The sequence below is a fragment of the Astyanax mexicanus genome, chromosome 6 (genome assembly GCF_023375975.1).
Source record: "Astyanax mexicanus isolate ESR-SI-001 chromosome 6, AstMex3_surface, whole genome shotgun sequence".
NCBI classification, from domain to species: Eukaryota; Metazoa; Chordata; class Actinopteri; order Characiformes; family Acestrorhamphidae; genus Astyanax; species Astyanax mexicanus.
The window spans coordinates 16,065,430-16,093,236 of record NC_064413.1 but is presented as its reverse complement, the minus strand read 5'-3'; the positions used below and the strand labels follow the sequence as shown (position 1 = coordinate 16,093,236).

General features: G+C 39.6%; 1 protein-coding gene across 3 annotated transcripts in view; it reads left to right on the top strand.

Moving 5' to 3' along the window:
• The window catches only part of dnah5 (dynein, axonemal, heavy chain 5), a 212,011-nt gene that overhangs the window by 124,373 nt on the left and 59,831 nt on the right, over positions 1-27,807 (top strand). For all 3 annotated transcript variants that reach the window (XM_049480737.1, XM_049480738.1, XM_049480736.1), the window contains 6 exons: positions 1,208-1,406; positions 3,111-3,283; positions 4,585-4,715; positions 9,187-9,340; positions 22,701-22,968; positions 26,758-26,989. In XM_049480737.1, the coding sequence (XP_049336694.1) occupies positions 1,208-1,406; positions 3,111-3,283; positions 4,585-4,715; positions 9,187-9,340; positions 22,701-22,968; positions 26,758-26,989 (1,157 nt within the window). The remainder of the gene's footprint in view (positions 1-1,207; positions 1,407-3,110; positions 3,284-4,584; positions 4,716-9,186; positions 9,341-22,700; positions 22,969-26,757; positions 26,990-27,807) is intronic.

Here is a 27,807-nt window from a genome sequence, read left to right as displayed (position 1 = left end):
CTCGTTGTGACTTTAGTTTCCACCTGTTCTCGTTTTTCCACCCGTTCTTGTGCTCCCTATCTCCTTATAAAGGTGTTTTGTCCCAGCCATGCCTCAATTCACTAGCCAGAGCAGCGATAGGGTATTGGACTGTGACACTGGCGACAAAGGGGTTTGGTTAGGATGATAACGTAACCAAGTATATTTAAACATGTATATTTGCTATATATATTTTCTCTTTTGAATTTGCAACATACCATTTTTTCTTTTGATTCTTAACATTTCAAATTTTATTATATTTTTTAAATTCAGTCCATAAAGCTGCTTTATTCGTTTGTTTAGTTTTCATAATTAGGTCCTGCTGAAGTGCGCATTATATAGGAGCTTCAGTAAAGTTTCTCTTTGGCACTGAGGCTGAAGCAGTATTAGCATTAGCGCTAGCTCTTTCGCCATTTAGAGGTAAGTATTATCAGCCTGTAGCCTGCTGCTAATCCCAGCTAGCACTGCTAAACGCACTAAGCACTTGCTTTTTCGCCGTTCAGAGGCGGGAATATCGGACTGCAGCCTGCTGCTAACCCTTTATTGCACTGCCGGAGATGCATTAGATTTAGCCGCTAACCATGCTAAGCACTAGCTCTTTTGCCATTCAGAGGTGAGTATTATCGACCTGTAGTCTGTGTGTTTAACGTGTTAAAACAAGATATGTGGATAGAACCGCTACCTAATATCCTACTTACCAGAACACTCAGGGTTCCTCAGTGTACTGCTGTAGTGTTGTAGCCAATAATTCTAATGCTGCTGCACCCAGCCTTATTGGAAATCTGGAAATCTAAGCTTACTGTAAATAAATGGAAGTCCTTTATTCACCCAAAGAAACAGTTTGCAGGAGAGAAATGCAGTGCTCATTTGACTTTTTTTTTTTTTAAGATTACAGTTTTGTTTACTTAGCGTAGCTTTACTTAACTTATTTAATCCATCCCCCAGCAGCGAAGCCTACTGAATTAGAAGTAAAACATGGCAACACCCCTGTTCCTTGCTAGTGTCGCATAATGCATCTTATTATCTGATTATATCTTTTGAATTTGCAACATACAGTTTTTCCTTTTGATTCTTAACATTTAAATTGCAAATTTTATTTTTTATTTTTTATTCACTCCATAAAGCTGCTTTATTCGTTTGTTTAGTTTGCATAATTAGGTCCTGCAAAGAACATATCTGTGCCCTGCAGGTTCTGCTGTGTCTGTGGAAGCATGAGTGTAAGCGAGTGATTGCTGACCGCTTCACGAGCCCAGAAGACGTGGCATGGTTTGACTCCATGCTGGCCAACCTGGTGGAGGAGGAGCTGGGCGAGGAGTACAGGGATGTGGTGAAGCCAGAAGTCGATGCCTACTTTGTAGACTTTCTCCAGGACGCACCTGAGGCCACAGGTACCACTGATTTCTGTTGCCGAATGTAGGGAACACTTTCTTTCACATTCAGCAGTTTGTTTACTGCGAGACTGTGGCCCTTATTTCTGAGATATACAGGTGAACCGTTAACTGTGCAAAGCTTAGCTTGATTTAAGGTTGATTTTCATTAGTGTGTATTTGCTTTCGTAATGATGGGAAAGTATGCCTTGCACAGATTGAAGCGCACAAAAGGCATTAACTAATTATTCTAATTAATCATGAGTGTGTTTTTGGTGTAACATGCAATAAATCAATCAGTGTGTCACTTTCCATTCGCTTTAAGAGCCAAAAGCTCACTGACTTAAGCGGATTGCTATTTCAGAGGTACAGCCACCTGGACGTGTCCAAAGCTTCTCAGTAGGGGAAACTTCATTCTTTCTGGTTATCAGTGTTGTGCGTGAACGAGTCCAAAAGAAAGCGTTCAATGATCACACTCATTTTTTCGTGAACGTTAAACTGAACGCAACACTTTTTTTAATAAAGAACTTGAACGTGAATTAGTTCACAGTATGTGTCATGAACGGCAGACATCCCTGTAAATGAACGTTGGCTAGAGAGCGGGAGGGCGAGAGAGAGAGAGAGAGAGCGCGCGGAGCGCAAGGGCGAGAGAGAGAGCGCGCGAGGGTGAGAGAGAGAGAGAGAGCGGAGCGCGAGGGCGAGAGAGAGAGAGAGAAAGAGAGAGCGTAGCGCGAGAGAGAGAGAGCACAGTGCGCGAGGGCGAGAGAGAGAGAGAGAGCGCGAGGGCGAGAGAGAGAGAGAGAGAGAAAGAGAGAGCGTAGCGCGAGAGAGAGAGAGCGCGGAGCGCGAGGGCGAGAGAGAGAGAGAAAGAGAGAGCGTAGCGCGAGGGCGAGAGAGAGAGCGAGAGAGAGAGAGAGAGAGAGAGAGAGAGAGAGAGAGAGAGAGAGAGAGAGAGAGAGAGAGAGAGAGAAAGTGCTTCTATTTTTAAAAAATGGCTAGTGGAAGTGATGGCACGGAGACAGACACCGATTCTCCTTATGAACAGTTTCATCACCTGGTATGAAACCCACAATTACAGTGTCATGAGCAAATGTCTACAATGAGCAGTTTCAAAGAACGTATAGTGATTTCTAGGTTGTAGTGTGAAAAAAATATTTATTTGAAAAAAAAAAGTAAAATGAACTGAACTTTGAACTAGTTCAGAATTAAAATAGTGAACTTTGAACGTGAACTGTTCACTTTGAGCATGTATGAACTGTACCTGAACTAGTTCAGAAAAGCTGTGAACTGGCACAACACTGCTGGTTATTGTTGATGTAAAAGTTTACTTCATATAAATATGTTTAAAGCACTAAAGGTAAATAATATTGGTTGGGGAAGGTGTTTTTCTCAATGGGTTTCTTGTATATGCTTTACCGCACTGAAATATCATCTCTATTTTTTTAGAAAGAGTAAGTTCTGCCCTTTCTAACCGTATATGGATTATGTTTATGTGTAAAGGTATTCCTGAGTAATTAAGCTGAGAAACACAAAGTGCGATTTTGAATGGAAAATCCGTCCGTAGGGTTCTAAGGGTTAAACAAAGCAGACGCAATGATTGCATGAAAATGTAATGCTAGCAGGGTTTAAGATAGCAATGATAGCATTGCGATGCACCTTGTCCAGGGTGTAAAACAGGGCTCTATATCTTCTTTAAATGCTTTAAAATGCTTCCTGTCTGAGCAGGAGAGGAGCCAGAAAATGCTGACTTTGACATGCCCAAAGTGTATGAACCAATCGCCTCGTTTCCCAGTCTGAGGGATAGACTGAACATGTTTTTGGGACTCTACAACGAAAGCATCCGGGGAGCTGGCATGGACTTGGTCTTCTTCACTGATGCCATGATCCACCTGGTCAAGGTAAATGATCTAATATCTATCTTCATATACAGGTCCACATATTATGGTTTAGGCATCCAAACTCAATGGTTTAAGGATATATTACTTTACAACATGTGTAATGCCCTGCTAAGTGCAGTTCAGCCACTGACCTAGTCTTAGAGTCTCTGTAAAACACAAAATTCACCGGAGATTTAAACCTTTAGTTACTTACACACAGATGTGGGAAGTCCAGGTCCATAAAGGTAAAAATCCACCCTGGGGTTTTGTTAGCTGAGCCGTTGGACGAACCATTTGTCCCTTAGCTCTGAATTACTGGTTAAGCATATAACACTGATGTGTTATGTGCACAAATAATACAGGAACGAACTGCCATGCTCTTCCTAGCGCTGATAGCTCCTGTCTGACGAGATGTGTCGCTACCTGCTTGTCTTTAGCTCTGCCTGTGGGCGGTTACGAGCCAAGGTGGGCGAGGCCGTGAATACTAATTCACGGGTTGATGTAGACACGGTGCTTTTCCTGATCGACTTGTTTTTCTGAATATTTTCTTTTACTAACTACTGCAGACAGTGGAGGTTGAGGAAGAGTTTCATGTGCAGCATCATATACAACTCAGAGAGACCTACTGTATTTCACAAAGAACAAGACAAAGTGGATTTTAGCAGAAGGGCATCTTTAATATGGCTCTGTGGATTCAGCTGCAAGTTCCTAATAGTCTTGACTGTATTGTCAAGAGGACACCCTGGGTATTCTTGGACAACAATTGGACAACAATTGGATTCTTCAAATGTGTACCTTCAATTTTGTAAGATTTTAGAAATGTGCAGATGGTTTCACCATTTCAAACCATGGCTAATATGCATGTAATTGTCAAACAGATTTTTGGAAATATTTTAGAGTACACGAACCAGCAGGAAAAAGCCTATTAATACTTAGAACTTTCTTTTTTTTCTGTTCATGACATTAAATCACATAAATAGTAATACAAAAACATTACATACATAAACCCTACATTCTGCGACCAAGCAATACCCAGTATCTGAGTCGTTCACTCAGAGTATCTTTGAAAGATGTTTGATGATGAACATAATAGATCCAGTGATTGCATTATGTTTTTTGTTGTTTATATACCTGATTGGTAAATCCTAGCCTGAACATATATTTCAGCATAAACACATATACTCCAGTGTGAGGCTCCTTTAGGTTGCTGAAAGGTAGATCCAGGCTAGCTGCACTTCTTCAGGAATTGCCTGGAGGACTTTCTTTGAAACCCATGAACACAAAGTTTTACTGTATGTCTCTTTTTCTCTCTCTTCACAAAGATTTCTCGTATAATCCGGACTCCTCGTGGAAATGCTCTGCTGGTTGGCGTTGGGGGTTCAGGCAAACAGAGTTTGACGAGACTGGCATCTTTCATCGCCGGATACGGAATCTTCCAGATCACTCTGACACGGTGAGATTGTTGGGCTATCTCTGTACTGTCCTGTGTGAACACTATATTATTCATTTGTTTATGTAGCATATTTTTCACACTATAAGGCGCAGTTAAAATCCTTTAATTTTCCAAATAATCGTCAGCGTGCCTTAAAATTCGGTGCTCCTTATGTATGAATTTAACCAGTCAGGTTGTAAGGAGCAGTAAAACCACTCTGCTGAAGTACAGCGTTATAGTTTAGTTCTATAGTTTAGTTTTCTAGCAATGGGACTCAAGGCTGGAGCAGCATTGTCATTATCTGCTATCCGCACTAAGCACTAGCTCTTTTGCCATTTAGAGGTGAATATTATTGGCCTGTAGCCTGCTCCTAACCCCGGCTAAAGCAGTTTTAGCATCAGTTGCTAACTGTGCTAACCGCTAGTTCTTTTGCCGTTCAGAGGTGAGTATTATTGGCCTGTAGCCTGCTCCTATCCCTGGCTAAAGCAGTATTAGCATTAGTTGCTAAGCGCTAGTTAGTTTTTTCGCCATTCAGAGGTGAGTATATTGGACTGTAGCCTTCCCTTTACCATGGTAAAATAAACTATGTGGGACGAAACGCTAGCTGGAACACACTGGATTCCATAGTGTAGCGCTGTCTGTCTAGCCACCCTTTGCTCTGATTACTGCTTTGCACACTCTTGGCATCATTCTCTCAATGAGCTTCAAGAGGTGGTCACCTGAAAAGGTTTCCAACAGTCTTGAAGGAAGGAGTTCCCAGAGGTGTTTAGCACTTGTTGCCCCTTTGCCTTCTTCACTCTGTGCTCCAGCTCACCCCAAACCATCTGGATTGGGTTCAGGTCCGGTGGCTGTGGAGGCCAGCTCATTTTTTGTTAAGTACATAAAACTCCACATGTGTTCATTCATAGTTTAGATGCCTTCAGTGAGAATCTACAATGTAAATAGTCATGAACATAAAGAAAACGCATTGAATGAGAAGGTGTGTCCAAACTTTTGGCCTTTATTGTATGAAAATAGACCAGAAAATATACATTTATTTATAGTGCACCTTATAATCCAGTGCCCCTTATAGTGCAAAAAATATTTCAGTGTTATCTGTTTATACCGCAGATTAACAGGTTCAAATACTCTTTAATTTACTGTTACTGTTTTACTGTAACAGTTACTGTTACCACGTTTTTTCTTATATATAGTTAAACTTTCTCTAGTCAATCTACTTAGTAACGCGTTACTCTAATCTGACAAGCTGGGCATGTCTTTAGTTTCCGCCCATTCTCGTTCTCGGGCTCCCTATCTCTTGATAAAGGCGTTTTTTCCCGGCCGCGTCATAATTCACTAGCCAGGGCAGCGGGCTGCACAGATCTGATTGGCCGAGGAGAGTGTTTGAAGATTTTACACCACACGTGATTGGTCTGCAAGTTTACTGTGCCGCAGAGCGCATATACTGTAAAGACAAGAAAAGTTCCTGTGCTTTAAATGAACACTGTCAAAATTAAATCCTTCTCAGTAGTTTATTGGTTTGGGTCCGCATTGGACAACCTCTGGGTCCGGACCTGGACCGCAGTCCGCATATATGTGATCCCTAGCCTAGACCATATACACGGTTCTGTTTTATAAAACCACTCCTTGCTGCCCTGCAGAGAACAACAGGTTCAATATTCAGTTTTACAGTGTTAAATATGTCAGGTCAAGAAAGACTTTCTTTATTTTATATATATATTTTTATAAAAACAAGTATTTATGTTAAATGAAATCAAGAAAGACCATATTTTATTTTTTATTAAAAAAATATTTATGCTAAGTTAATTCAAGAGAAATGGTCTTTTTTTATAAAAAAAAAATCTATACTAAACTATTATAAAGTTCAACTTTAAATGTCTAGAGATACATTGTTGCTGTTAAAAATGCATTTTCCAATAAAGGGAGTATTGGCAAAACTGGTTATAATGTTTATGTTAAGGCGGCGGGAGGTGGTGTCTGCAGCTGCTGAAAGTAACTAATAAAGTAACTTGTAAAGTAACTTAGTTACTTTTAAAATCAAGTAATCCATAAAGTAACTAAGTTACTTTTTAAAGGAGTAATCAGTAATCAGTAATCAGATTACTTTTTCAAAGTAACTATACCATCACTGGACAACACACATTATCACACAGTATATGCACCAGTGTGTGTATCTCCATTAAAAACAATGAGCTGTGTGGCACAGTGCAGCAGTCTGGTTCAGAAAAAGAAGGTTTCCTTTATAATGTAGAGGGAACTGGCACCCTGTTCCTGCATCTACCAGAGAGAAACAGGCTGTACACAGTGGAGCACAATGTCTGAGCCGTACATGAGTCGAGACACTTCCAATTCCAGACCTCTAAATATCCAAATGCAATTAATTATACAGACTGGCCTCAGGACTGCGGGGGAAAGCAGGACAGTTTTAGACTGTGTATGAAATGGTTTAGCTGGGGATTTTGTCGATGAGGTTGGTCTTTAGTTGGGGATTTGGCAGATCTTTCTTGGTGTTGGAAAGTGGGCCTATAAACTGTAAGTGCATGACTGTGACGGTATGAAGTTTTCAGCAGTATGAATTAGGTTTGCGAAGTATTTATTTTTTCTTGAGCAGTTTTGCTGCCGTATGTTTTTTTCACCATATTAATATGAATGAGGCCAGAGTTTTTTTTATCGTACTAAGTAGGAGCAAGGGAGAGAGAGAGAGAGAGAGAGAGAGAGAGAGAGTGTGTGTGTGTGTGTGTGTGTGGCTCTCTTGAGAAAACAGAAAACAGACGGCTTGCAGATTGTTCCCTCCAAAACACAGGCTGCTCACGACTCTCCGATCTCACGTTGTCTTTTTACACCTTGTTCCAAAATGACACATGCTCTCTCTCTCTCTCATTCACACACAGACACACACACATAAACATATTTCAGTCTTGCATCCCTATCCTTATCATGAACGAATCATCATCGCTGTCACTCAGAATCACGGATCTCCATTTTTTTTGTTGTTTATTACATTTTTAAACAATACCAATGTCAGCTTGTTTGCTTTGAATGGACCAATAGGGTCGTAGTGCTGTTTTTTTCTATTAAAGTTTATATCTAGAAATTAGTGTCTCTGTCATGAAAAATGTTAGTAAGCTAACTAAACTGTCCTTAGCTAACCTATCCAGCTGCTGAGTTTTTTAATCATTATTTCAATCATGAGTAAAATGCTAAACAACGGAAAAAAAGTGCTAAAGTGGTAGCAATTGCTAATATTGACTGTTTTAGCTTAGGGTGCAGGCTACTTAACTTAAGACTAAGAACTGTATTCAATAACAAAAAAAAAAAATCAGTACAACAGTTGTAGTTGTAGTCCTGAAGAAGAAAGTCATCACTGGTGTACTACCATACTGTAAGTAACAGAGATGGATTTTGTGACATCAGCAACAACCTCTACAGAGAAAGAAGGTATCAATATCAATGTTTTTTCAAAGGTCTTCATGAAGAAAAATAGCTTTGCAGAGGCTTAACCACTAGTTAGAAACAATAATAAAAAGGTCAGGCTGTAATTTTTGCAAAGAAGTACACAGACAAGCCTCACAAAATCTAGTATTCCAACTATACTGGGCGAATTCTTTACACAGTAGGGTTTGGTTTGAAGAGCCGGTTAGAGTTTTATACAACTCAGGAAAAAAAAATTAAGAGAGCACTTAAAAATGATGAGTTTCTTTGATTTTACCAAATTGAAAACCTCTGGGATATAATTAAGAGGATGATGGATGATCACAAGCCATCAAACCAAGCTGAACTGCTTGAATTTTTGCTCCAGGAGTGGCATAGAGTTATCCAAAAGCAGCGTGTAAAACTGGTGGAGGAGAACATGCCAAGATACATGAAAACTGTGATTAAAAACCAGGGTTTTTCCACCAAATATTAATTTCTGCACTCCTAAAACTTTATGAATATGAACTTGATTTCTTTGCAATGTTCATTTTACTCAAACATATACCTATAAATAGCAAAATCAGAGAAACTGATTCAGAAACTGAAGTGGTCTCTTATTTTTTCCAGAGCTGTATGTTGTGCGTTACCCTATTTTGATGATGCTCTGGCTCTATTCTCTAGCCATAATGGTTTGGCCCTTGTTAGAGTGACCTTTTGGGCTTATCTATATTGCTGCCCTTAACACAAATTAGCTTCAATAAATGACTGTTCACTTGCTGCCTAATATATTCATTTGTAATCAGTGTTTTACTTTACTTTACAGGTGTTTTACTTTTTTTTACACAGCTGTGAGTGGTGTTAATGTTACGGCTGATTGGTGTATACAGTATATTCTCTATATCATGTTAAAGTTCTATGACAAATGGATCAGTAGAAATGCTCCAAAAATGATCTGGAATAAAAAACTTTTTACACTGACTTCCACTGAAAGTAGGTTCGGGAAAGTTTGAGTCAAGTTGAAGGATAAAAGGGTTTTGCATGACACTAACGATTCTTCTATCTGTCTCTCTCACTCTAGTTCATACAACACCGCTAACCTGATGGAGGACCTGAAGAACTTGTACAGGACAGCTGGACAGCAGGGCAAAGGCATAAGCTTCATCATCACTGACAACGAGATCAAAGACGAGTCGTTCCTGGAGTACATGAACAACGTCCTGTCGTCCGGAGAGGTCAGCACCCCTCCCTCTGTCCTAACCCTCCTACTTTTCACAGAAACTAGTGTACAGGCATTGCACTTCTTGGCTGGGGTAGAAAATAAAACATGCTGTTCATAATCATTAGAGGCGTCCATCAGCCTCTGCTTTTTATCAGTTAGAATAAAGGGGCTGTTGTGGATTATAGTGCCATATAACTGTATAACTCTTCTCTAAAGTTGAGGCCACTGAAAATTTAAGAGTTTCAATGATTTTGATCAAATTAAAAACCTCTGGAATATAATCAAGAGGGAGATGGATGATCACAAGCCATCAAACCAAGTTGAACTGCTTGAATTTTGGCACCAGGAGTGGCTTAAAGTTATCCAAAAGCAGTGTGTAAGACTGGTGGAGGAGAACATGCCAAGATGCATAAAAACTGTGATTAAAAACCAGGGTTATTCCACCAAATATTGATTTCTGAACTCTTAAAACTTTATGAATATGAAAACTCTGTAGTTTATAGACTAAACAAATTTAGAAACTGATTTAGAAACGGAAGTGTTCTCTAATTTTTTTTCCAGAGCTGTACATGTTTATACTTCTAGACTCATCCTAAAATCATGGATGTCAATAGTGGGTTTGCTGGATTAGCTGTCTCTATTTTTAGGGCTGATTATTTAAGGATTCTAAGCATAACATGATTGTTTGTGTCAGAAGGACTGGTTTGATTTTTAATTATTAAGCTTCTTGATATCTCCTGACACTATCCAGAAGACTGCAATGGCAAACATACAATTTTATTTTTGTTTTAGAAAAGAATATTAACAATTTAATAGAAAACAGTAGCTAAAGTAAAAATGTTTGATTGGTAAGTATGGTACAGGTCCTGTTGTGGGCACATGTCTTATGGATTCTGGACTGCTCTTAAATATGCCAAAAAAAATAAAAAATGGAAATATGAAACACAGTTTTCACAGGTTTTTGTGAATTTTGTTACTTTATTCAGCATTGCATAAATTAAATACCCTGCATGCTTTTTAAAGAAATGCAATTAGAAAACTACACAAATAATTATTAAACACTGAACATGTTAACATGTGGCTTAAAATAAAGATAAGAAAAAAAATGTTATTATTTGGTCTTTCTGCTAATTTAATAATCAGCATTGAATATGTTAGTTTAAAAAAGCTGTGACTATTTTATTTGTCCATTTTTCTGCTCTTGACAATATAGTTTTTCTGATTTTTAATAGAGACAGAGCGAGAACGAGAAAAGGAGAGTGAAAATATAATAATCGTTGATTTCACAACAAAATAAATAAGGAAAAAACAACTGAAGGGTCTCCAAATATTTCTTTATATAGATTTGGTGAGTAGAGTATGTTCTATGAAGCACATGTAGCAGCATGTGTGGGGGTGTGAATACTGCTGACTGGCTTTAATGGAGACAGAAAGGACTTTATTTCTTACAGAACAGACATGAGCATAGACATTTGCACCACATTGGGAGCAAGAATGAGTTTTATAAAGCCAGGCAAGGGTTCTTTCAGCCAGGCTTAGACCAGCTTTAATGGAGAAAGAATAGGCCATAGAAAAGAATAACAAGGCTAGTTTTGAGGTTAGCGTACAGCAGTAATGGAGGAAAAAAAAAGTCTGCAAGAGCCCACAGTCTGGATCCTAACAAGGTCGGTCTGAATAGAGGAAAAAGGAGAAAAGGGATGATGTAAATGTTGAAGTAGTTAGATGGAGAAGCTCTGAGAGTGAGTTCCAGCAAGACAACCGACAATTACAAAAGATATTAAATTCTGGCTTCATGTTAAGAAAATGGTTAGCAACAGCAAAACTAATGCATAATGTATGTTTAATATTTTCCCATTTAATAAAACATTTTTTTTTTTACTTTTTTTGTAATTGCTCTGAAACTAATAGAAAAAGTTTTTTTTGAATTGAAAGTAGTTTAGAAAGAGCACAATTAATTACAAAACTAACAATACTGTGCTCCAGTCAGAGAGCACTTTTCATTTATTTTATTTCCAGTCAAAACATCCATTAAGTTCTTCATTTTTAGGAAAGATTTCCAATAATCCAAGAGTTATCAGAATAATCTATTTGCATAAATAAAAAAGAAATAACAGTAAGACAAACATAGAAAATACCTAAAAAAGAGAGGTGCAAGAGGTCAAACCAATTGTGGTATAACCTGAGAGAGTAGGAATCCTGAAATGTGATGCCTGAAGATCTGTTGGACTGGTTTGTTTTGTTCATGGAGAAATTTACTTTCATGCATTATGTAGCCAACAAAGCTTTACTGCTTCCAAAGCTACATTATTATTACAGTATTTAACTCTATTTGTTCTCCGTTTTTAAACTTGGATGTTGAAATTGCTAAGTTCCTTGTAGGACCTATCAACTCTAACACCCCCACGAGACAGATTTCCTAATATGAAAGTCAGGAGAGCCTCACCAAAGTCTTTATATGCAAGTCAGTTTACTTAGCGGCCATCTTGCTAACACAGCTGGACAGTTAAATCCCAGTTAAATATTGCCATAAATAAATAAATATTGAACTCTGATTGCCATAACTTTACAATGATATAGTGATTTATGTTATCCAAATCTACTGGGGACTTCTACTGCAAACAGGCTCTTACGTTGAGCTTCTTTTGTATTTTTACAGTTAAATATACACTAGGGTAGCACAAGGTAGCAAAACTCGACAGAACAAGGAGCACAACATATTTTCTCATTTTATTGTTTGCCTCAAAGTTTGGATCTGGCAATCCTGAACACTCAAAAATCCCTTCTAATTATTGAAAAAGTGTGGAAACATACCTATTTAGCCCCAAAAGCAAGCATGAGCTGAAAGCAATTGGTGTGGAATTGGGGTGTACCATACGCACACCTTCTGCAGTTTTTTGTCTGCAGCCCTGAATTTGACCAACATATTTTTATATTACTGATAAAATTATGAGAAAATCCCATGAGCAGTTTGATACATTTGCCTCAGATTGGCTGTTTTTGCTGAAGGGTTGCACCTTTTCTTGGAACAAGTACCATGATTAGCATTGCGAGAAATCCCATTTATATAAGCGGTCAGTGGCCTGTCTCCTCAATAATAGGGTCTCTGATTAACATGCTAGTTAGGAAGCACGCAGGTGCAATAACAAGCTAATAAACTATATGTTTTGTTAGTTATTAAGTCAAACACTGTCATACTGTCAGATTTTTTCGATGATTTAAAGTGATTCTTATATGATAATCTGACATTTAGTTTCCATTTTTTTGGTCTCTCCACTTTCAAACAGATGGAAGGCTGGTCTTGATTTTGATCAAGCTTGGTCATGCTTGTTGATATTGTATGCCGCAAGATGGCCCTAATCCAGAGTTTAGAATCCAAGATGGCTGCATTGCACATCAACAGTAGTAAAAGCAGAGCTGCAGTATCAGAGTATCAGAGTTTAAGCAGAGCCTGTGCCTGTTGCTATGTCCCCTGTTATATCAGAAAATGACAAAACGCCAGGGGAAACCCATGAGTGAGTCTCATCAATTAGTTGCTAGCATTAGCATTAGCTGCTAACCGTGCTAATTGCTAGCTTATTCACCAATCAGAGGTGAATATTATCAGCCTGTAACCTGCTGCTAACCCTGACTAGCACTGTTGGAGCAGCATTAGCATTAGCTGCTAACTGTGCTAAGCGCTAGCTTTTTCACTGTTCAGAGGTGATTATATCGAACTGTATCTTGCGCTTTTACTGTGTTAAAACAAGCTACATGGGACACAGCGCTTTCTAATATCATCCTGGCTAATCGCAACACTCAGGGTTCTTTAGTGTAGCTTTGTCAGGTGGCATTCACCCGATACATTTGCTAATCTAATGCTAATGCTAATGCATCCCAGTCTTAGTGGAAATCTGGAAATCTAAAATTACTGTAAGTAAAAGGAAGCGCTTTACTCACCCAAATAAACAGTTTTTAGGAGAGAAATCTGTATAGATTGGTTACTTAGCTTAGCTTTACTTAACTTAGTTAGCTACTCCTGTTTCTTACTAGTGTCTCATAATGCGCCTTATAATCCAGTGCACCTTATGTATTAAAATATACCAGAAAATAGACATTCATTGATAGTGCGCCTTATATTACAGTGCGCCTTATAGTGTGAAAAATATGGTAATATGAATTTATTGCAAAACAATAAAGAAATAGAAGAGAAGGTTTCACTGGTACCATGAGTTTGATTTTGTAATTTTATTAGTGGTATATTAGAACAACAGAATTGACTTTAAGCAGTATTTTTTTTTCTTGCGTTTTCTTTTTTTTGCTAGCTTGAGACATTTATTTTAAAAAGCGAAGAAAGCTGCAAGACAGACAACTGTTTTACCTCACCAGCTCACTGCTGGGATTTGACAGCTGCACTCAGAAGCAGACAGGTTTCAGTTGATGTACATTGAAAATGATCAACTCTGTATCCCATGTGGGTGGATGAGATCCCACTGAACACTAACTTGGAATATTTATGCAGCACTGTGCAGGTACGACTCAGTGTCTGCTGGTGTCTGTGGGTTTGTTTAACCCCTAGAAGTCTAGTGTTATTATCATCCGTTTGCTATTCAGCATACAGCACTGTGCCAATGTCTTAGTTTCCTTAGAGCTGAGCAAAGATTTTAAAAGCATTATCTAGGAAATAAGCAGGTGTATGCATGTGGAACTCTGTATAAGAATAATGAGAATAAGTATGAATAAATAAAAATGCATTAAATAGGGAAGAGGAACTAGCTTCCAGCATTCTTTGGTGTCAAAAAGTGTTTGCCCCTGCATAATTTCTTATTTGTTTGCATGTTTGTAACACTTAAATGTTTCAGATCATCAAACAAATTTAAATATTAGTCAAAGGCAACACAAGTAAATACAAAATGCAGTTTTTGAACTAAGGTTTTCATTTTTAAGGTAGAAAAAGTATGAAAAAAGTATGAAAAAGTGTTTGCCCCCTAAACCTAATAACTGGTTGGGACACACTTAGCAGCAACAACTTAGTTGGTTTCGCAAAACCAAGGGTTTGCGAAAACTTGTAATGAGTCTTTTACAGAGCTGTGGGGGAATTGTGGCCCACTCTTCTTTGCAGAATTGTTGTAATTCAGCCATATTGGAGGGTTTTTGAGCATTAACCGCTGTTTAAGGTCATGCCACAGCATCTCAATCGGATTCAGATCAGGTCTTTAATTAGCTCTTCCCCAATCACACGGGTCTCGCTTTCTCCCCTGTCTCTCTCTCTCGCGCTCAGCGTGTCTTTAGTTTCCGCCCGTTTTCGTTTTTCGCCAGTTATAAAGACGTTTTTTTTTGCGGCAGCGTCCCAATTCACTAGCCAGGGCAGCGGTCTGCCACAAATTTGATTGGCAGAGGAGAGCATTTAAAGATTTTACACCACACGTGATTGGAAGTTCACTGTGGCGCAGAGCGCACATACCGTAAAGACAAGAAAAGTTCCGGTGCTTTAAATGAACACTGTCAGAATTAAATCCTTCTCAGTAGTTGGGTCCGGTATGGGTCCGTATTGGACAACGTCTGGGTCCGGACCCGGACCGCAGTCTGCAAATATGTGATCCCTGGTCTAGACCATATACACGGTTCTGTTTTATAAAACCACTCCTTGCTGCCCTGCAGAGAACAACAGCTTCAATGTTCAGTTTTACAGTGTTAAATATGTCAGGTCAAGAAAGACTTTCTTTATTTTATATATTTTTTTATAAAAACAAGTATTTATGTTTAGTAAAATCAAGAAAGACCATATTTTATTTTTCATAAAAAATATTTAATTTTTTTATTTTTATAAAAAAAAACTTTTTTTTTTAGGAAATAGTTCAACTTAATAGAGATAAATTGTTGCTGTTAAAAATGCATTTTCCAATAAAGGGAGTATTGGCAAAACTGGTTATAATGTTTATGTTAAGGCGGCGGGAGGTGGTGTCTGCAGCTGCTGAAAGTAACTAATAAAGTAACTTGTAAAGTAACTTAGTTACTTTTAAAATCAAGTAATCCATAAAGTAACTAAGTTACTTTTTAAAGGAGTAATCAGTAATCAGTAATCGGATTACTTTTTCAAAGTAACTATACCATCACTGTGCACCACTGTTCTACCTTTTTGCTATTTGTGTATATCTCTCACTGTGGTTTGTAGTAATCCAAAAATTTAAGTAATGGCTTTTACTAACTTATTCCAGACTGATGGATCTCAATTAATTTCTTTCTCATTTATTTCTGCATTTCTTTGAATATTGGCATGATGTGTAGTTTTTGAGTGTGCTTGCATAGCTTAGAGGGAGGGATCGTCGATCATCTTTTTGACTTCGAGGCTCGAGACCATGACATAATTTCGATCAATTCCGATGAAATATCGAAATCGTGACACCCCTAATAATAACCCTGGTTTTTACTCACAGTTTTCATGCATGTTGCCATGTTCTCCTCCATCGTCTTTCACACTGCTTTTGGATAACTTTATTTAACTTGTAGTTAAATCAAGGCGGCAGGTAGAAATAGAAAAACTGGTTAAGGAATCAAGGTTACTCAGAAAGAAGTGGAAGAAGGGGAATGAGGCAGAAAGAGAGGGCATTGAGTTATTGCAGGAGGAGTTGAGAAGTAAGTTGGTAAAATTGCGGAGAGCAGAGGCTATGAGGAAAAAGAGGAAGAAGAAGGAGCGTGCTAGGATAGAGTTCTTTAGAGATCCATTTAGGTTTGTTAAGAGTCTGTTTAGTAAGGAGAAATCAGGAAATCTAAAGGTCGGAAAGAGGGAGTTGGAGGAGCACTTTAAGAGTGTTTACACAGAGAAGGAAAGGTCTAGCGACCTGGACCTACCAGCAGACATGCCGCCGTTAGGTGATATAGAGTGGAAAATGGATGTTAACCCCCCTAGGTGGAGTGAGGTTCAGGAGGTGGTGAAGGCTGCAAAGGCAGGTTCTGCCCCAGGGCCAAACGGGGTTCCATATAGATTATATAAAAGTGCACCAGATGTTTTGAAGTTTCTATGGAAACTAATGGCTATAGTGTGGAAGAAGGGGATTATTCCAAAGGAGTGGCGCAGAGCAGGTGGTGTTCTTATCCCAAAAGAAAAGGATTCTGTGGCTATTGATCAGTTCCGTCCCATAAGCTTGTTGAATGTGGAGGGTAAGATCTTCTTTAGTGTGGTTGCACGTAGACTAGCAACGTACCTGAAAAGAAATAATTTAATTGATACGTCTGTACAAAAGGCAGGAATTGCAGGTTTTTCTGGTTGCATAGAGCATAATAGTATGATTTGGCATCAGATTCAAACAGCAAGAGCCGAGAAAAAGGATCTACATGTGGTGTTTTTAGATCTGGCTAATGCTTTTGGTTCGGTACCGCATGCATTGTTGTGGAAGGCATTCAATTTTTTTAGGGTTCCAGAAGAGATTTCAAGGTTAGTTAAAGCCTATTTTGAAGACATACAGTTTTGCTTTAGTGTAGGGGAGTGTGTCACATCTTGGCAACGACTGGAAATAGGTATAATGGCAGGTTGTACAATTTCACCGCTAGCGTTTACAATGGCAATGGAGGTGATTATTAGGGCTTCTAAGTGGGTCGTAGGCGGGGAGAGGCTGCATGATGGCACCCGGCTCCCACCAGTTAGGGCGTTTATGGACGATATGACAACATTAACGACCACGGTGCCATGTACCCGGCGACTGCTAGGGAAGTTAAATGATAATCTTAGGCTGGCTAGGATGAAAGTTAAACCGAGCAAGTCTAGGAGTGTATCAATCGTTAAAGGGAAATTGATACAAGAAAGGTTTATGATGGAGGGAGAAGTCATACCATCTATATTGGAAAAGCCAGTTAAGAGTTTAGGTAGGTGGTATACTGCAGCACTGAATGATAAAGAGCAGGTGGAAGGGTTGAGGACAGAAATGGTGGAGGCCATTAATAGAATTGATAAGTCTTTTCTGCCAGGTAAATTAAAATTGTGGTGTCTGCAGTTTGGTTTGTTGCCTCGTCTAAGGTGGCCACTTACAGTTTATGATATTCCGATTTCTGAGGTTGAGAGGTTAGAAAGGGTTATGAGCAAGGCTATAAGGACATGGTTGGGGGTGCCGCGTTGCCTTAGTAGTGTGGCGTGGTGTGGGAGAGGGATGCTGGAACTGCCATTGACGAGCTTGGTTGAGGAGTTCAAATGTGCTAAGGTAGGACGTGAAATGCAGTTGTTAGGGTCAAAAGACGGGCTGGTTAAAGCAACAGCACCAGTGACTAGGTCTGGGAGGAAGTGGAATGCTCGAGAAGCTACTCAAGCCGCAAGGAGGGCACTGGAGCACAGGGATGTTGTGGGGCAGGTGCAAAATGGGAGGGCAGGATTAGGTTTAGGTGATTCTTGGAAAGCATTCGGCAAGGCCACATCACCTGAGAAAAGGCGTATGGTTACAGGGTTTATTCGTGAGCAGGAGGAGGAAGCAAGGAGGGCAAAAGCAGCAGGGCAGAGTAAACAGGGGCAGTGGATGAGATGGGAAAGTGTAGAGAAGCGGAGAATCACCTGGCGAGAGTTATGGGGATTGGATACAGGCCGTATAAAGTTTCTTTTGGGAGCTACATATGATGTTCTGCCAACGCCACAAAACCTTGCTCAGTGGGTGGGTGAGGATCCAAGTTGTAAGCTATGTGCAGGAAGTGGCACGCTGAAGCACATTTTGTCGGCATGTAAGGTGAGTCTATCCCAGGGGCGCTACACATGGAGGCATAATCAGGTACTTAGATCTCTTGCAGGTGCACTTGATAAGAAACGGTTAGAAGTTAATAACACGCCCGTGGTAGGTTGCAGTAGGGTAATCACGTTTGTGCGTGAGGGGCAGCATAGTGGAGAAACAGCACAGTGCTTGAAAACTGCTGGTAAGTGGGCCAATGCACGAGATTGGAAGTTATTAGTGGATGTAGGTAGTAAACTGCAGATCCCAGAGTGCGTACTGGTTACAACCTTGAGGCCGGATGTAGTGTTGTACTCTGAAAGTAAGCGGATAGTGTATTTTATAGAGCTGACTGTTCCGTTTGAAGACGAGGTAGATGGAGCTTATGAAAGGAAAAGGCTGAAGTATACAGACTTGGTGGCTGAGGTGAGAGAGCGTGGGTGGCAAGCGTATATTAGACCGGTAGAGGTAGGTACTAGAGGCTTTGTTGCGAAGTCTGCCACAAGACTGCTGTCTGAATTCGGAATTAGAGGTCGTGTGCTAAGGACTGTAGTGAAGGAGTTGTCAGATGTAGCTGAAAGATCTAGTCAGTGGTTGTGGTTCAGAAGGGCTGAGGCTGTGTGGGGAAGGGAGTGAGTTTGTGCTTATACAGCAAGCTTGGAGGGGGGTGGGTCTGGGACGCCAGACTTCACTGTTGAGCCTTCTGGAGGTGTCGTGGGCCTAATTCAGCGAAACACTGACGAAGGAAGGTGCCTGCCTGATGACCCCTGAGAAGAGCTTGCACTGAAGTTTGTGTTAGAGTTTGAATGAAGGGGATTGGTGTGGTCCTGCTCTTGTAATAATTTGTCTCATGAGTTTTTGTAGACGTCTGAGTACTTGGCAGTTGAGGCACGGACCATGAACATCGCTTCTATGAACTATGCATACATAGTTATGCATAGTATGCATAGATATGCATACATCTATGAACGCATGAACTATGCTTCTGGATTCTTGTCGAGCCAGTATCAGATGGTAGTGGTTGCTGTGTTCTGCTCAAGCAACTTATAATGTGATTTATTGTGTGTGATTGTGCTTAGGTAAGTGTGTTGTTGCCATAGTTAAAGGAAGTGAGCTTAGATTAAGGAGGGATTCTGTTTGTTCATAGGTTATTTTTTGGTAGGTCTGTTACTTGGCAGTTGAGGCAATGGACCATGAACATAGTGTTAGGCTGTGCTTCTGGATCCGTGTCGAGCCAGTATCAGATTGTGGTGGTTTTGGCTATTGTTGTTAGTTGAGTGAGTAGTAGATCCTGGCTGAGCCCTATGCATAACCCCAGCTGTTAGGTGCAGGATTTGTCAATTTCCTGTATTATATTACTTTATACCATTCCTGGTGCAAAAACTTTAAGCAGTTCAGCCATTTTCCTCTTGATTACATTCAATTTTTTTTCCAGCGCTGTAAATGTAAATTAAAATATTACAAATTATAGTTATTAAAAATCTAAGTTTAGAAAGAAAAAAAATAATAATAATAATTTGGTGTGGTCAAAATATTTTTCCATATTTACTGTCCATATTTTGTCATATATTGTGTTTTTTGTAGTTCAAATAAAAAATATATAAATAAAAATATATTGCCTGCTGGTCAAGAAGGGAGCTGCTCAACCAGCTGAACCACAGAACAACTTGAGCTGACCATGCATTTCTTTTTTTTTTTCTTTTTTCAGCAGGGTGTATAATTATATAAATTGGAACTTTTGATTGTGCACTTTTGACTTAATGCCTCCAGTTTATTCAGTGAGCTATAAGTAAGGAGTAATTACTTAATCTCTTCAGTAATAACTGCTAACTGTGGGTAATGGTTAAACTCTGCGTTCACGGCAGGCAGCTGCGTTTTGCTGAAACCAGCATGCTGTCCCCTCCGAGGCAGCCGTTCTGGTGTACGGCTGTTTGTTTGAGCAGAAGGAGGCCGCCTCGGCTGCTTCAGGCCACAGTAGTTATATCATTAATCACGCAGTTAAGCACTTGAGGAAGGCGAGCGGCCCCCGATGGAGGAGCTGCTGCTCCTCCTGCTTGAGAATATTAATGAAACTCGGAGGCACCTGTTCGTCCCACAGCTCTTAAGCCTGCGCTAAGAGACTGACGGCAGGCAGGAGTTCACAGTGCGGTGGGTTCGCCTGTGTTTTGGATGAAGATTTAATGTGAAAACGGAGCGGATTCAGGAGATGTGTCATGTGGGGAAGTGGCCAGATCACGGCTGTGTTTGTGTAGCGCTGAGACTCGTGAAGTGTACCGTATTCTATCACACAGCAGGGAGTCTGTGTAATCGCGTCAGGGGTGTTATGTATCACTTGGTTGGAGCCATGAGCTTATTCAGTTGTAATTCTGCAGGATTCTGCCTGTTGACAAGTGTCATTAGTCTTTGCGCTATTTTGGGCCACTAATGTTTAAGCATATTGGAAAGTGATTGTGTCATCGCTCATGTGAGTACATCTAACACCTGCTCAGTTTGAAAGATATGAGTTATTTTATGAGCAATATTTTAAAGTCTGTAACCGTGAATAATAGTGAGTAAAAGATGACCATTATTTTAAACAAAACTACTGTATGTCCAACTCTAACAGTCCTAGTTTCTCAGGGAGACATGTATGAAAAATATTTTATACTTCTACTCATCCAGTGATCAGTGAGTTTTTTGGCTTTCTCGGTTACATGACATCACATTCAGTAACTCCTCCATTTCCACTCGCTGTTGTGTTTAGGCGGATCTCCGTGGAAATGCGCACCCAAAGTGTAATTATGGTGCGTAGCAGTGAACAAATAGCTATTTTATTAAAGGCTAGGTGAGGAAACTCAGAGATGTGAGTCCAGATAGGACTAAAATTACTGGAGGACCACGGAGTTCAGCTTAAAAAAACAGCAGATAATTCAGCCTGTAATTTTCTCAAAGGACGTCTGAGTAAAACACATACATGGTCATTCTGGACAGGAATAAAGTCACAAATTACCCCAGGAACCCTTGAGAAACGAATCCCGTACAGATAGGGCTTTAAATAAAACAAAATAGAAAAAAGCCCCCCAAAAAAAGGTTTTTGCATCCTGCAGGGACAGTAGGCCTACATATTAGCATTCAATCGGCAAGTATCACAGTTTGTTAATACATTTTTAAGGCAGATATGATTCATTCAGTTCCTGCATTTCTCTTTTGCAAAGTGTTAAACTCTGCGAGATTCTTGAGCTGTCTTACAGCACTTCTCTTTTAAGATCTGCCCACAGATTTTCAGTGATGTTTAGGCTGGGGATCTATAAGATCCATAACAGAACCTTCATCTTGCATCTCTTGGGGTAGTCAATTGTGGATCACTAGGTGGATTTTTCATCAAAATCTCACTGGCACCACAATTTTCTCCTAACATACCTTTTCTTCCTATATAAAAAAAATATTTTAAAGTGGCAGTCTGTATTATTTTGTAGTTTAATGGTACCAGTGTGCTGAAATGACCATCCCTGCCAAGCCTAATATATTCATTCTAAAAACTGGGGTGTCTGGTTGCTTTTCGTATGAGTTCTTCTGCCCACGTCAAAAGTCTTTACTACTAATACCACATGTACAGCCTCTAAAAGAGGATCCAGCTCAGTTTTACTGAACGTGAGCAGCTGGTGGAGCAATGGAGACTTCAGAAGGGGAAGCTCTGACCTCAGTAGTTCATTCACTCATAGTAAAAACAAAGAAATGAAGGAGTGAAGTTTCTGACTGAGTGCACACTTTCTGTCTGACTAAACATAACCTGGAATCGGATTCATCTGCTCTGAAAGGAATTCTCATTCCCGTTCTCACCAGACAGGGACCTTAATTCCAAAACGTACAGCTCATTTAGATGTTTCCTTAAAAACCTTCTTACAATTCTTATCAATCTTCGTAAACTGTTTTCCTGTTGGTTGGATGATGCTCCTTTTTGTTTTTTTGTTTTACTTTAGAATTGTACAATCTAAAAATAATACACTTATCCTGCTTTATCTGTAACTTCTACATCTTACTGCTATTTGCAAATCAGCCCTTTTTGCTACCATTGTTTTGATAGGATAGCTTACTCATCCAAACTGCCCTTGGAGTGAACTGATGAAGTGAATAAAATGCATATGCCTTCTAGGGGTATTTTGAACAGTCCACCGTTAGGGAGAAATTTAACCCTATGTTTGTCCTTTAACCCTTGTGTGGTGTTCATATTTTTGTTACTCGTTTACTTTGTTACTTGTATTTAATTCAGCAAAATTAAGCAATTTTACATTAAAATGCTTTACACATGCTTGCTTCACCTAAATTGCAAGCAATATAAACAGCTTACATGGTTAATATTTGCCCTTTATCTTTCTTATGTTACATTTATTTTAATAAGTGCTACTCTTTTTTATTAGTTTTTAATAAAATGTAAAAGAAAATGAATTCAACTCAAGATATGAGTAGAAAATTTGTTTAGTTTCAAATTTACAAATGAAGCAATGTTTATTAGCCCTTGGCCAAACATACTGTATGTAATATAAATGGTTAGAGGGGTTGGGGATGTACAGTATGTGTTTATTGAAAATGTGTTTTGTGTTTTGACTCATAAAAGATCTCAACTTAATTTGTTCCAGAATTTGGAATAAAATGAAAATTGTATTAAAGAGTAATTTTTTTTCAAACAATTCTATTATAGTAATGATACACTTAAAATCACACTCCCCGCAGGTTTCCAACTTGTTTGCTCGTGATGAGATGGACGAGATCCTCAGTGACCTCATCCCCGTCATGAAGCGAGAGTTTCCCCGGCGGCCGCCCACCAACGAGAACCTGCACGAGTACTTCATGAGCAGAGTGAGGCAGAACCTGCACGTGGTGCTGTGCTTCTCACCAGTGGGAGAGAAGTTCCGCAAGCGAGCCATGAAGTTCCCCGCCCTCATCTCGGGATGCACCATGGACTGGTTCAGCCGCTGGCCCAAAGACGCTCTCGTCGCAGGTCATTTATTTTAAAATAACCATCTTTTACATTATAACATCTATATTAGTTTATATCAATGTCATTCTGATTTTGTGGGTTTTGTCTAGACATGATAAACAATCATATTATTTAATAATGCAAGCTAGTAGATAACAGTAGTTGGTCCAAATGTGTGCATTAATATTATTAAAAGGTATACTGTTCATAACTGTCAATGCAACTTTAGTACAAATGCAGTGAAATAGTCCTAAACTATAAAATTAAAAATACTAAAAATACTCTTGTACCTCACTGAAGATAAATGCTTGCACGAAATCTTGTATTGATTTTGCTTTGCACAGCATTAACAGCTGTACCTAAAACAAAGCAAGGCATTGTTCAACCAGTTAAATACAGAGATATTCATTCAGTTACACCTTTCAGTTCTTATGTAATCAGTTATATACAGTTGTGGTCAAAAGTTTACATACACTTGTAAAAAAACATAATGTTATGGCTGTCTTGAGTTTTCAATAAGTTCTACAACTCTTATTTTTCTGTGATAGAGTGATCGGAACACATACATGTTTGTCACAAAAAACAGTCATAAAATTTGGTTCTTTCATAAATTTATTATGGGTCTGCTGAAAATGTCACCAAATCTGCTGGGTCAAAAATATACATACAGCAACATTAGTATTTGGTTACATGTCCCTTGGCCATTTTCACGGCAACTAGGCGCTTTTGGTAGCCATCCACAAGCTCCTGGCAAGCTTCAGGTCGAATGTTTGACCACTCTTCTTGACAGAATTGGTGCAGTTCAGCTAAATGTGATGGTTTTCTTGCATGAACCCGTTTCTTTAGCACTGTCCACATGTTCTCAATGGGGTTTAAGTCAGGACTTTGGGAAGGCCATTCTAAAACCTTAATTCTAGCCTGGTTTAGCCATTCCTTTACCACTTTTGATGTGTGTTTTGGGTCATTGTCTTGTTGGAACACCCAACTGCGCCCAAGACCCAACCTTCGGGCTGATGGTTTTAAGTTTTCCTGCAGAATTTGGAGGTAATCCTCCTTCTTCATTATCCCATTTACTTTCTGCAAAGAACCAGTTCCACTGGCAGCAAAACATCCCCAGAGCATAATACTACCACCACCATGCTTGACAGTAGGCATGGTGTTCCTGGGATTAAAGGCCTCATCTTTTCTCCTCCAAACATATTGCTGGGTGTTGTGGCCAAACAGCTCAATTTTTGTTTCGTCTGACCAGAGAACTTTCCTCCAGAAGGTTTTATCTTTGTCCATGTGATCAGCAGCAAACTTCAGCCGAGTCTTAAGGTGCCTTTTCTGGAGCAAGGGCTTCTTTCTTGCACGGCAGCCTCTCAGTCCATGGCGATGTAAAACACGCTTGACTGTGGAGACTGACACCTGTGTTCCATCAGCTTCCAAATCCTTGCAGACCTGCTTCTTGGTGATTCTTGGTTGACTCTTGACCATCCTGACCAATCTCCTCTCGGCAGCATGTGATAGCTTGCGTTTTCTTCCTGATCGTGGCAGTGACACAACTGTTCCATGCACTTTATACTTGCGTATAATTGTCTGCACAGTTGCTCTTGGGACCTGTAGCTGCTTTGAAATGGCTCCAAGTGACTTCCCTGACTTGTTCAAGTCAGTAATTCGCTTTTTCAGATCCACACTGAGTTCCTTTGACTTTCCCATTGTAGCTTTTGTAGCTGAGTCTAATCACTGGGTCAAATGAGCCCTATTTAAATGGGCTCATGAGAAGTCAACAGCTGTAGTCAATCAGAATCACTTACAAGAAGTGAAGAGGCCATGACATGAAGCTAATTTGATTGACACAACTCGCTACATCACCAAAATTGACAAATTTTGTTGCTTTATGTATATTTTTGACCCAGCAGATTTGGTGACATTTTCAGCAGACCCATAATAAATTTATGAAAGAACCAAATTTTATGACTGTTTTTTGTGACAAACATGTATGTGTTCCGATCACTCTATCACAGAAAAATAAGAGTTGTAGAACTTATTGAAAACTCAAGACAGCCATAACATTGTTTTTTTACAAGTGTATGTAAACTTTTGACCACAACTGTAGATGCAGTGCAATGTTCTGTGTCACTTCTAAACATAAAACTGAATACCATATTTTTTGCACCATAAGACGCACTTAAAATCCTTTCATTTTCACAAAATTGTCAGTGTGCCTTATAATTCGGTGTGCCTTATGTATGAATTTTACCAGTCAGGTTGTAAGAAGCAGTAAAGCCAAGAGTTTCAGTTAGTTCTCCAGCACCAGGGCTGGAGTAGCGTTAGCATTAGCCGCTATCCCCTATTTCCCCGCTCAGAGGTGAGTATTATCGACCTGTAGCCTGCTTCTAACCATGGCTAGCACTGCTGGAGCAGCATTAGCATTTCCTGCTAATCGCACTAGCTCTTTTGTCGTTCAGAGGTGGGTAATATTGACCTGTAGCCTGCTCCTAACTCTGGCTAGCACTGCTGGAGCAGCATTAGCATTGCCTGCTAACCGTGCAAGCTCTTTTTCCGTTCAGAGGTGAGTATTATCGGACTGTAGTCTGCGAGTTTACTGTGTTAAAACAAGCTATGTGGGGCAAACATCTAATATCTTCCTGATTTACCAGAACACTAAGGGTTACTCACTGCTAGCGGTTAGCCGCTAATGTTAATGCTCCAGCCTAAGTGCTGCAGAAATTCGGAAATCTAAGCTTACGGTAAACAAACGGAAGCGCTTTACTCACCCAAATAAACAGTTTTTAGTAAAGAAATCTGTGTAGATTAACATTCAGCACTCGTTTGACTTGAAAGAAAGTCTTTTTTTTTACTTTGCTTAGTTTTATTTCACTTAGTTAGCTACCGCCACCACCACCCAGCGGCAAGATTTAGAAGTTTCTTATAGTGTCTTTTAAAATGCAACTTATATAATCTAGTGCACCTTATGTATGAAAATAGAGCAGAAAATAAATGTTTATTGATAATGTGCATTATAATACGGCGTGCCTTATACCTTATATAGTGAAAAAAAAAATCGGTAATTTCTGTGCATGTTTGGAAAATTAATATGGCTAAATGCATGGATTACGTGATTGTGATCTTTTTGTTCCATGATATCGTTTCTTATTTTCTTTTTTCCTGAGCTACTGTTTATGAGCTGTTACACCGAAACATTGGTTAAAATAATATGTTCAGTACAAAACTTCTCAAAAAGTCTCAATTAAGCTGCTATAAGAATATTAAACCAATATTAACCAAAGGTGTGTCCTTAAATCTATTCTTTTCACCCCTATGTCATAGAAAAACATGCATTGAATTGATTTTGGTTGATTAGCAAGACTTTTTGAATAAAGGACACAATCAGTATTAGTTTCAGTGTCAGTATAGATGTCTCAGACTATAAGAACTGTACAGAAAAAAAATCATGCCTGCAGCAAAACTGTACAATAAAAACAATAGTCTGTCCCTGAGCGAGACTGGTTGTAGCGGTGAAAGGGCTTTAACTGGAACTAAGCAATCACTGATTAATCTCTACTCGGCAGCTTTCTTTGATTCATTCTTTATTGCCAGCAAATGGTTTTTCATTTGTCACCAGGCTTCTCTCTGAAGTGGCCAAATGTGAACATTCATTTAGCCGGGCTATTGGAAGACAATTATGAAAACCATCATAGCAATCAGTTTAGGGGTATCAAGTGTGACTTTGGCATGATTGCTAGATAAATGGAGTGTGCCTTTTCTTCGTTTTTCACTGGTCCCTTTTTCTCTCTCCCTCTTTTTTGTCTCTATTTTCTGCCACAGTCTCAGAGCACTTCTTGTCGTCCTATGACATCGACTGCACCCCTCAAGTGAAAGGGGAAGTGGTTCAGTGCATGGGTTCCTTCCAGGACGGTGTGGCTGAAAAGTGTGTGGACTACTTTCAGAGATATCGTCGCTCGACCCACGTCACCCCCATGTCCTACCTCTCCTTCATCCAGGGCTACAAGGCCATCTACAAGGAGAAGCACTTAGAAGTTCAAACTCTGGCCAACCGGTAGGCAATGAAAGGTTTTGAAATCTGCTGCAGTGTAGATTTTACAGATTTTACAGAGGTGTATAAAGAAATACACTCCTAAAGAGTGAAACATGCATTCATCGACAAAATATCTGTTGCACACTGCACTGCAATTAGATTTGCAATTAAGCAATTAAAATTAGGGGTGTGACGAGATCTCGTGGCACGAGATCTCGCGAGACTAAAACGTGACAATATTTCTTGTCAAGCTTAAACCTGGGGAAAAAAAAACAGTATGTGAGCTCCGCGGTACAGTTAAAAAGCTCCGCGGTACAGTTAAAAAGCTCCACGCTGTCACGCGGCCGTGTTCTCCTTCCACGCTACCTGACTCCATTTCCCAAGATCCCATGAACAATAACGTCAACAACACACGCTCACCTTCACCCAATCATGTTACGCTCCGACGCTCAGACTCACCTGTGTTCTGAGTTAGTTCCGGTTCATTCCCCTCTAGCTTCCTGTATTTAAGGCGGCCGCTTGTAAACAAACTCCGCGAGGTATTGTTAACTCATGTTACATACTAAGCGGTTTCCTGTGTATTGTTTTTGCCTTCTCGTTACGACCCTGTTTTCGGATTATCGGTTTATGTCTTTTGTTTTGCCCTTTCTGGATTTGATGTATGGTTGGACTGTTTCTCGGTTACGAACTCGGACTGTATTTTTGACTACGTCTTCTGTCATCGGTGAGATCTTTGTTTGCCTGGCTATTCTGTTAGCAGTATCTGTTAGCTTTACTGCTAATAAACACACGCGACAGTAGGTGAGCTCCGCGGTACAGTTAAAAAGCTCCACGCGACA